The following is a 9822-nucleotide window of genomic DNA, read 5'->3' on the forward strand; positions in this document are numbered from 1 at the left end:
TACAAAAGATGGTTTCAAAGAACACACTTCCCGTACTCCAAAGGACGACATCACCTGAATGCCCATCCTGTACACAAAATAGCGTGTTGCCCTTAAGAAAGATGGCAGCCATTTGGGCTCCCCGCCATCTTTAAAGATGGAAGTCTCCGTTAGCGTAGGTTCTGGCCTTGAGCCTCTTCCGGGCTCGGTAGAGGGCGGGGTCCATTGAGAAGTCTTGCGTGCCTGCGCCCGCGACGGAGGCGCGCTTCAGGGCGCAGGCGCGGGGAGGGGTTGGGGGAGGAGGGAAAGCGGCGAGTAAGATGGAAGATGAGGAGGTCGCTGAGAGCTGGGAGGAGGCGGCCGACAGCGGGGTAAGGAGGAGCCGCCGCCCCAGGGCAGGGCCGGGCGGGACCTGGTTTGAGAGAAGCCTCCGGGGAGCGGGTCTGGGGATAGTTCTCCCCAAAGAAGGGCCTCACACACCGGGCCGGGAGGGGAGGAGAGGATCCCGGTCCTTGAGTGCCGTGAAGGCCTCTTAAAGGGGCCGCGTTCCATTTTCCCTCACCCTTGCCCGGTGCGCCTCCCTCCGCCCCCCGGTGTACGCGTCATCCGGAGTTCCCTATCCGCCACTAGGGCTTCTTTCCCTGGCCCCTGCACACGCCCGCTGGTCCAGGCCCACTTGGACCCTTCCTTTCCAGTCGAGCTCTCCATTCCGAGGCACCATTTTAAAGTTCATGTGCTCGGATGAGGAGGTACTCCCCATGCCGGGGATGGGGGGTAGGAGTGGAGGCCGCGCAAACCGGGGTGGCCGAGAAGAGCTGGAGGAGGCCGCTGGGGCGCGGCGAGGGGTAGGGGGTGGGCATCGAGTACTTTCGGGCCATTCCGCTCTCTGCTAAAGTCACTCACCGCTTTGCGCCATCCGCCGCGGTGGGCGAGGCTGGGGATTTTTTTTTTTTCCTCCCTCTTTCAGTTTTACTCTGAGGCCGTGGCAGGCGGGTCTCCTGGGAACCCCTGCAAAGCAGCTCAAAGCTCAGCCGGCCCCCCTTCTTCCCGAGGGCTCTCTTCCCCGCCCACTTACATGCGCCCCGGGGGTCTCGGAGTTGGCACGTCGGGTGTGTGTGATTTGTAAAATAGCCGCACTCCTGGGAGGGCAGGGGAGAGAAGGACCGGTCGACTCGATTTTGGAGTTTTTGTTGTCCTCCCCAAGTTGTAGGAAAATAGTTTATCCCAAGTAGGCACTTCTGATTGTGCTAGACTCAGGATTAACTTGGCTTTTGCAGTTTGTGGTACTCTAGTGACCCTCGTGAAGACGAGGAGATGCCAGTTTGGTGCGGCTGGTTCGTGTCTGTGCGGTGCTGGCTCTAGCGACATCCATGTGGAAGGCTCAGGTGCAGGAGTCGAGCGGCCCAGGGTAGAGCTGCAGCTGAGTCTTCCCCCCGCATCTCTGCGGGGTGCTGTGGAAAAGAACTGGAAGCTGACCCTGGCCACAGCGCGTGTGTCCCGGAGGGAATGTTGAAACTTGGCTTCAAAGGTTTTTTTCCGCTGGTTCAGCATTTCTTCCACTGTGTTTTGTTTTCTGTTTTTCCTCTTAGTATAATTGAGCATTTGAAGGAATACTTCCGAGGCTATTTAGTGGCGTTCTTAGGTGCCTACCAGCTTCTGGAATTTTGGCTTGAGTCAAGATTTTTTAGGGAGTAACAAGTGTCAATTGGATATTCATTCACCGAAAATTTTTGAGTGTCTGCTATGTGCCAGGCAGTGTGCTTAAGAGTGACTTTGTACCAGAGAATGCAGAATTTCCAGTAGAGGCCTTTGTTTTCCACTGACGAGTCACCCAGACACCCCTCATGCTGCCCTCTGTGAAAAGGTTCCCCTGCAGTTTGAGTGTGATTGAAGCAAAATTTCCCAGGCACCCATCTTTTTTTTCCTTACCTGTTTGAAAGAGACAGTTGTTTTTTTTTTTTTCTTTAAAGAAATAGGAAGAAAACGAAAGGAACAAAAATGAATATAGGATGCAGCAGAACTTGGGAATTATTGTAGATTTTCATGTGTAAATGGCTTAGAGGTGAATTTATCTAGCCCCTCCTTTTACAGCTGAATAAACTCAGGAGATGTAGATGTGATTTAGGTCTGTCTGATGTTTGTCTAGTATTCTTTCTCCTATCTATTACTTTTAGGAAAACCCTTTGTAAGCCCCATGAACAGAGGTGGACTTGTCAAACCTTGTCTCATTGATATCACTGGAGACCTACCAAGTTTAGATTCCCTTCTATCTTTCTTTTTTGAGACAGGGTCTTGCTATGTTGCCCAGGCTGGCCTTGAACTCCTAGAGCTGAAGTGATCCTGCTGCCTTAGCTCCCTGAGTAGCTGGAACTATGGGTGCACTTTCCTTGTGCGCTTTTATTTCATTGAATCTTAAAACAACCTGGGTACTGGGGAATCGAACTCTGGACCTTGGGCTTATAAGGGAGCAGAACCACTGAGCTAAATCCCCAGCCTAAAACCACCTGAACTACAGTCCTTCTTTATAAAGAAGGAAACTGAGGTTTTAGGGAGTAACCATTTTACTCAAGGTCACAAAAGTAGTAGAAGCCGGAAAGTAGTGTAAGTAGGAAAGCTGGGGTTGACCCTAGGACTGATTTTAAAGGTGGGTTCCTTCTCTAGCATTTTGCTGCCTGCCTACTGGGAACCTGCAGAGGACTTCAGAGTTGGGCATCACATTTTGTGTGAGCCCGTGGTGGGGGCGTGAATTGAGGGCAAGGTGGTGCTTAGCACACATGTTCTACTTCTGAGCTACATCTGCATCCCCTGGCTTTTGTTTTTTTAGTATGTTTGCTTTGCACATTTATTTGAAGGCTTCTTTTGGTTTGGTTAATGGTTTGATATTTTTGTTGTGGTGGGGTTTTTAAAATTTAATTAGCCCACACCACCAGGGATCTAACTCAGGACCTTGCACATGCTAGGCAGGTTATGGCATCACTGAGCTAGATCCCTAGTCCCTTTTTATTTATTTTTTATTTTTTGGAGACAGGATCTCACTATGTAGTCCAGGCTTGCTTTGTGGTCCTCTTGCCTAAGTCTCCAGAGTGCTGGGATTACAGGTGTGCACCACGACACCTGACTATTTGAAGGCTTTCTCGTTGATTTCTTTTTCCAGTTTTACAAAGGTTCTTGCAAGTACAGTGGGCCTCTGACTTATGAACTCTATCAGTTCCAAGGGCTAGTTGTAACTCAAGTTGGTTGTAAGTCAATACAGCTGAGATCTGGATGTTTACCTGGGTACACACTATAGATGATAAGAGGCAGGTGAGTCTTCCGTTAACCTAATTAACCCAAGTTGTTTGTAAGTCGAGCTGGTCATAACTTGAGGGTCCACTTGTACCTCTTGACATTGGTGATTGAATGTGGGGCCTCGTGCATGCTGGGCAGATGCATTACCACTGAGCTAAATTGTCACCCTCTATTTTATTTTCAGATAGGGCCTCACTAAGTTACCTGAGCTGGCCTCAAATTTGCCATTTTTTGCCTCAGTCTCTGGCGAGTAGCACGGATTACAGGTATGTGCCACTACTCCTGGCACAAAGTACACACTTTGGAAGGAGGAAGCCAGTAGGGAATGAAGCAACATAGCCATATAACTATATCCACTGATTTTTTTTTTTTTTTTTTTTTTTTTTTTTTTTGAGGCACAGTCTCAAAAAAACAACAGCAGGGTCTTGAACTCACTATGTAGCCCAGCCTGGCCTTGGAACTCCCTGTGATCCTCCTGCCTCGGCCTCCCAGGTGCTGGGATCACAGGCTGTCACACCCAGCCTGTATCCACCAGTTGACTGCAGAGGTCTTTCAAGTGTAGGGAGCTGCATATGGAGAAGTCTTGGTTTTAGGTTATCCTGTCTTCCTAAAGAGTTGGATGCTCCTCCTGAACAAAACAAAAAAAACCTGGTGGGGTGGAGAAAAAGACTAGCAAGTGGGGCTTGCCTGATTCTTAATGTGAATATTCAAACTATGTAATTAATGGGCACCTCTAATCGTAGGTGATCCCTGCAAAGCAATACAACAAAATTTGATCATGCTAGAGTTTCATTTTGTTACCTGTGTATCTTTAGTACACTCAGTGTTTGGTCCTACTTCATAGGGTGCTTTTTGCTTTTAGTTAGTATGGTGAACATTTACCTACTGTAAAGTTGTTCCTGTACCTGATTACTTCCAAAGAGTTATATTCACAATCAAAAGACAATTCAAGGGCCAGGCGTGGGTGGTGCATGACTGTAATGCCAGCACTTGAGAGGCTGAGGCAGGAGGATCGCTCTGAGTTTGAGACTGGCCTGGACTACATAGTGAGTTCCAGGTCAGTCTCAACTACATAGTGAGATCCTGTCTCAAAAAGTGAAAAAAAGACAATTCGAGGAATATAACTTACATTTTGCCAAGGAAATGCTTTTTAAAAAATACTATATACCACCTTTGGGACAAATGAAATTGTAAAATTGAGTTCATATTATTCAGTTTCTGATGGTTTGTTTTATTTATTTATTTATTTATTTATTTTTGGTTTTTTGAGACAGTGTGTAGTTGAGGTTGGCCTTGAACTCCAGTGATCATCCTGCCTGAGCCTCCCAAATGGGGGGATTCTAGGTGTGTACCACCATGCAATTCTAATCATTGTGATTGATTCTAATCATTCTAATCGTTTGAAGCTACTTTATATTCAGTTGGTTAGACATAAAATAAATACATAAAACATGGCTTATTCTATCTTGTTGGTAATGAGCCATCCCAGCTAGGGGAAAGTAGATGACACATAAGTGAAATTGGCCTGGTAGTTATTATGAAGCATTGCCAATGTCTGTCTGTCTTTCTTTCTTTTCTTTTCCTTTTTTTAGTTTTTTTTTTTTTTTTTTTTTTTATTTTTTTTTTTTTTTGGTACTGGGGATCAAACTCGGGTCCTTGTGCTTGTGAAGCAGGCAGTGGAACCACTGAGCTACATCCCTGGCCCCTGCGTTGCCAATTTCTAATTTACCTGTATCCCTTTTCTTTTTCTCAAGGTTAAGTCATATAGCTCATGGAAAGACAGTATATCTCTTTGTTTTTTGGGGGGTTTTTTGTTTTTTGAGACAGGGTCTTGCTATATAGTTCAGCTTGTCCTTGATCTCACTATGTAGCCCAGGCTGGCCTCAAATCATGGCAGTCCTCCTGCCTCAGCCTCCTGAGTACTGGGTTACAGATGTGTGCCACTATGCCTGGTGACAAGACATTGTATTTTAAAGGATAACTGGCCTTCTGGATTAAGAATCCAAATTTAGCCCAGCATAGTGGCACATACTTATAATGAATGCTAACCTTGGGCAGGCTGAAGCAGAAAGATCACTGTGGACTCAAGGCCTGCCTGGGCTACATATCAATACCCTGCCTCAAAACAAACAAATTCAAAGTTGTATTCGTTGTGTACCCACATAAGCCAGTCATCCAAACATTGCCCCATGAGTGGCTGAGTCATATCTAAGTCTATAGGAAGTGAACACTAACTACCAGCTGTGTGCCAGACACCAAGGAATAAGAAAAGTGAGCAGCACTTCACAGAGGCATGAATGGGTGCTGTGGCTGGGATTAGAGAAAGTCTCGTAGAGTAGGTGATGCCTACATAAGATTTGCAAGACCAGGAGTTCAGTGCAGTGATGAACACCTAGGATCCCAGATGTTGGGAGGCTGAGGCAGGATAGTGAGTTTAAAGCTAGCCTGGGCAGTTTAGCCAGAGCCTGTCTCTAAATAAAAATAAGCTGGGTGTGGTTGCATATCCCTGTAATCCGAGCACTTTGAGGGCTGAGGTAGGAGGATTGCCATTTCTGGTACTGCCTGGGCAGTTTAGTGACACCTTTGTCTCAGAGTAAAAAGTAAAAATGCCTGAAGATGTAGCTTGGTGTAAAGGCCTTCAGTTCATTACCCAGTACTTAAAGGATAGATAAATAGGTAGGTAGGTAGGACAGCTGAGGAGGTGGCTCAGTGATAGAACACTTGCTCAGCCTGCTCAAGGCCCTGGGTTCGATCCCATTTGAAAGACCAATTCAATGAGCTGTGTTAAGTCTGGAACCAGTGCGGGGGCATGGGGCTGGTGCGCGCCCCGATAAGGCTGTGAGGGAAGTGTGCAGCCTTGGGGGAGCTACGTGTCTGTCTGTCTTCTGTTGTTGTTGTTTTTATTTTTTTGAGACAGGGTCTTGCTGTGTAGTACAGGCTGGCTTCGAACTTGTGGTGATACCCTGCCTCAGTCTCCTAGGTGCCGGATTAGAGGTGTGTGGCACTATGCCTGGCATGTATTTCTTTCTGGCTGGAGAGATGAGGTTGGCAAGGCTGAGTGGAAAGAGATGAGGCCAGAGAGTATGCAGGCGCCAGATTGGAACTGGCCTCCTGGTACTTGGTTCCTGGAGCTTGAACTTTGTCCTGAAAGCATTGGAGAGCTTTGAATGCTTGTTTTCGTTTGGTTTTGTTTTTCAGCAGAGGTGTGACATAGTTAGATTTTAATTTAGGAGATAAGAGCCTAGATTTCCTTCTTTTACATTGAATTTCTTTGCCATGCTCCCCAAAGTATGACTGCTACCCTGCTTTAAGGCTTGTAGTCTTCCTGTGGCTGCTGTTATAGAATGTGTACATCTAGGTACTAGGTAAAAATAAAACACATTAATTTGGGGCTCTTTGATGCTGATTTTTTTCTGTCTTTATAGTAAAGAAGGCAGTTAAAATCTATGGTATCCGAAAGCTAAAATCCAGGTGTACTAAGCCGAAAGGACCACCTCTCAGCTATCCTGGTCATTCTGGAAAGTTAATTCGTAGGGATTTCTGTGTTTCTCAGAAGAATCTTTCTGAAAAACAGTTGGGCAGTTTAGGCATGATCATGCTGAGCGGTCTGAACTTTGGAAAAAGAGAAAGATCTGTGTCACTGCGGCTTCAAAGAAAGGATAATATGCTTTTCACTAGTAACTTCTCAGTCCTTTTCACTGAGACTGCTGAGGGCCTGTTCCTAGCATGCTCTGGGTATGTGGGGGAGAGCTGTCCTGGTTGCAGAGGGACAGAGGTAGAAATTTGAGCATCACAGGCCTTCTTTCTTTTCCTTCTTTTGAAGGCGAGAGTTTAGTGCATTTTCTAAAGCTGTTGGTAAAATCCTGTCAGAGAAAGTCACTGTCCTCTAGGTCTGATGACACAGACACATTCCTGGGCGGCCTCCTTTCCATGCCCACCTCTGTGCTGGGTGAGCTGCCTACAGCGAGAGTAGGTTTCTGGCTGTGTCTGTATCCGGTGGCTGGCCTCCACAAGGTGTGGTGGGTCCTTTCCCACATACTCCCTCACAGGAATGGAAACTTTCAATAAAAAGAAAAAAAAAAGCAAGGGGAAAAAATGAGAATCAAGACCTATTGTGTAAAGGTACAGAATCCCAATGATGATGTAACTGTATGGTATACCTAGATTGTACCAATAACCTCAATAAAAAGAAAAAAAAAGAAAAAGGAATGGAAACTTTTTTCCTGTGAGGAGAGCTACTGACTTGTTGGTTTCTTAGGAGAAGGTTGACTTTAGCTACTTAAATCCATGGCAAAAGTACAGAATAAAAGGATTTTTAAGTGATGATCAAAGAGTCTGGTGATGTAGCTCAGTCATAAAGTGCTTGCCTAGCCTGTGTGAGGCCTTGGGTTCCATTCCCAGCAAAGCAGAGGAAGTAATAACCATAGAGATTTCTCTGCCCAAGCGTTTATTATACCTCTGTTAGCCTCTGCCACCTATCTTTAACACCTTGCTCCGTGCAGGATGTTGATGAGAAAACCAAGCACTGCAGAAATTAAGAACAAATTCCAACAGCACTCTGTATGTAGATAAAGAATCTTGTCCCCATTTCAAAACATCCTTCACAGTCATCTCCTCACCACACAGGAACACAGGAAATAACAGTCATTCCTTTCCAAAAGCAGTAATAAATACCTACAGTTTAAAATTGCAGTCTTCAGGGACTGCGATTCTTGGATGAGAGTGTATAGACAGTTAGGACCTGAGCCTAGAGAGCTCCAGACTATTGCTACTCTGGGTTGACCTTCAGAAGCAAATTCCCAGCCCTCAGTCTCTGCCCTTCAAGGCTTAGAAAGCACTGTGACCCTCTAGCTGCCAGTTCTGTTTCTGCTACCCAGTGGTGTGTCGGGACAAACACTGTCCACAGGCCTGTGGGTCACCAATCCCACAGGCTGTTTGAAGCACTTCTTAGCTGGCATGCTGAGCACTTACTACAGCCCACGTGGAGCAGCTTTGTGTTTATTATCAGTGATTTTATTCCTGATCCTGGAAGGGAAATCACAAGGTCGGTACCAGTCCCCAGTCCCTGTCCTGTCCTGAGCCCACACTCTCAGTGACCTTCTCAGGAACAGTTTGTTTACATTTGCTTGTCACCAGATAATTTACTGCTTAAGTGCTTCGGGGTGGTGCTTAGTTGTTAGTTCCTTTGAAGTGTGTTTGTTTTCGCCCAGGGAATGACCTCCTGCTTCTGTAGCTTGGATGATCTAATAAATTCCTCATAAAGTTGAACTTGAACAGCCCTAGGGATAATACTCCCATTGATAGTAATGCTAAAAATAGTGACTGTAGGGAGATGGAGTTCAAATCTTGATCATAACGTTTAGCCTAGTGAAAAAAGATAAGTAATTTTTGCTCAGGATCTTTTAATTGTTGAATCTGAATGCCTTCCCCTGAGTCTTGGTTGCTCACCTCTCTGCACTCCTTTTCATTTACGTTGCCTCTTGTGTTCCCTTCTGTGTGGTTAGCCTTGGTTCTGGAGGCACTGTGCTGGCTGCCCATGGTGAGTGCCACAGATTCTGATGCCTTTGTTAAGAGCACCCTTGGTGTTACAGAAAGGTGGAGGGAGTATGGGTTTGTTCCATCCTCCAAAGTAAGCATGTTTGTGCCAGGCGTGGTGGCACACCCCTATAATCCCAGGGCTCAGAAGGCTGAGGCAGGAGGATGGCCATGAGTTCGAGACCAGCCTGGGCTGCATAGTGAGTTCCAGGGCAGTCTCAATTATGTAGTGAGACCCTGTCTCAAAAAACAACAACAACAGGGCCGGGGATTTAGCTCAGCGGTTCGGTGGCCAGCCTTGCAAGCGCAAGACCCGAGTTCAATCCCCGGTACCAAAAAAAAAAAAAAAAAAAAAAACAAACAAAAAAAAAAAAAAAAAAAAAACCAAACAACAACAAAAAACAAAGTACCCACGTTTGATTCTTTGGAGAGGAACCGTGGCATCTTCACTAGAAAAGATAACAAAGGATGGACGCTTCTGCCAATTAATGTCTCTCCTTTTCTGTCTGATGCAGTAGAAATCAGAAGACTGGGGTTTCAATGCCAGGCCTGATTTGGGGGCAAATTATGATCTACCCTTCTCTCAGTTTCATTCTTCTCATTTGTAAAATTGAATCAATAGAACTTGCCTTGCCTAGGCAAGAGTTAAATAAGTCACTTTGCAAAGCGTTTCAAGCTAGTGTTGGAGCAGAAGGTGCCGTTGCTCTGCGTGTGAGGGCTTTGTGCCCTGGCTTCCTGGCCACCAACAATGTAGCACTAGTTCAGAGTTTCTAAGAGTAGCTGAGGTGGGGCTGGGGTGTAGCTCAGTGGTGCTGCACCTGCCTGACAATCACAAGGTCCTCATTTCGATCCCTTAACTACTGCAAAAACAAAAAAAACACACTGAGTCCCTTTCTTGCTGTCCCTGAGGACTAATGTACTGTTTCTTCTAAGAATTGTATTGTTTAATGTTATGTGGAAAGCAAAAGGAATAGCCAGTTAACACACACACACACACACACACACACACACACACACACA

At 46.0% G+C, this 9822-nt stretch overlaps 1 protein-coding gene across 3 annotated transcripts in view; it reads left to right on the forward strand.

Moving 5' to 3' along the window:
* The first annotated feature begins 244 nt into the window (after positions 1 to 244).
* Szrd1 (SUZ RNA binding domain containing 1) overlaps positions 245 to 9822 on the forward strand; it is a 24629-nt gene continuing 15051 nt past the window's right edge. The window contains exon 1 of one of the 3 annotated variants that reach the window (XM_010614178.3): positions 245 to 350. In XM_010614178.3, coding sequence (XP_010612480.1) covers positions 300 to 350 — 51 coding nt within the window. In that variant the 5' untranslated portion in view covers positions 245 to 299. The remainder of the gene's footprint in view (positions 351 to 9822) is intronic. The other 2 variants (XM_010614177.3, XM_033767366.1) reach the window with 2 other exon arrangements.

The sequence above is a fragment of the Fukomys damarensis genome, unplaced genomic scaffold, assembly GCF_012274545.1.
Source record: "Fukomys damarensis isolate Sample0158 unplaced genomic scaffold, DMR_v1.0_HiC HiC_scaffold_23, whole genome shotgun sequence".
NCBI classification, from domain to species: Eukaryota; Metazoa; Chordata; class Mammalia; order Rodentia; family Bathyergidae; genus Fukomys; species Fukomys damarensis.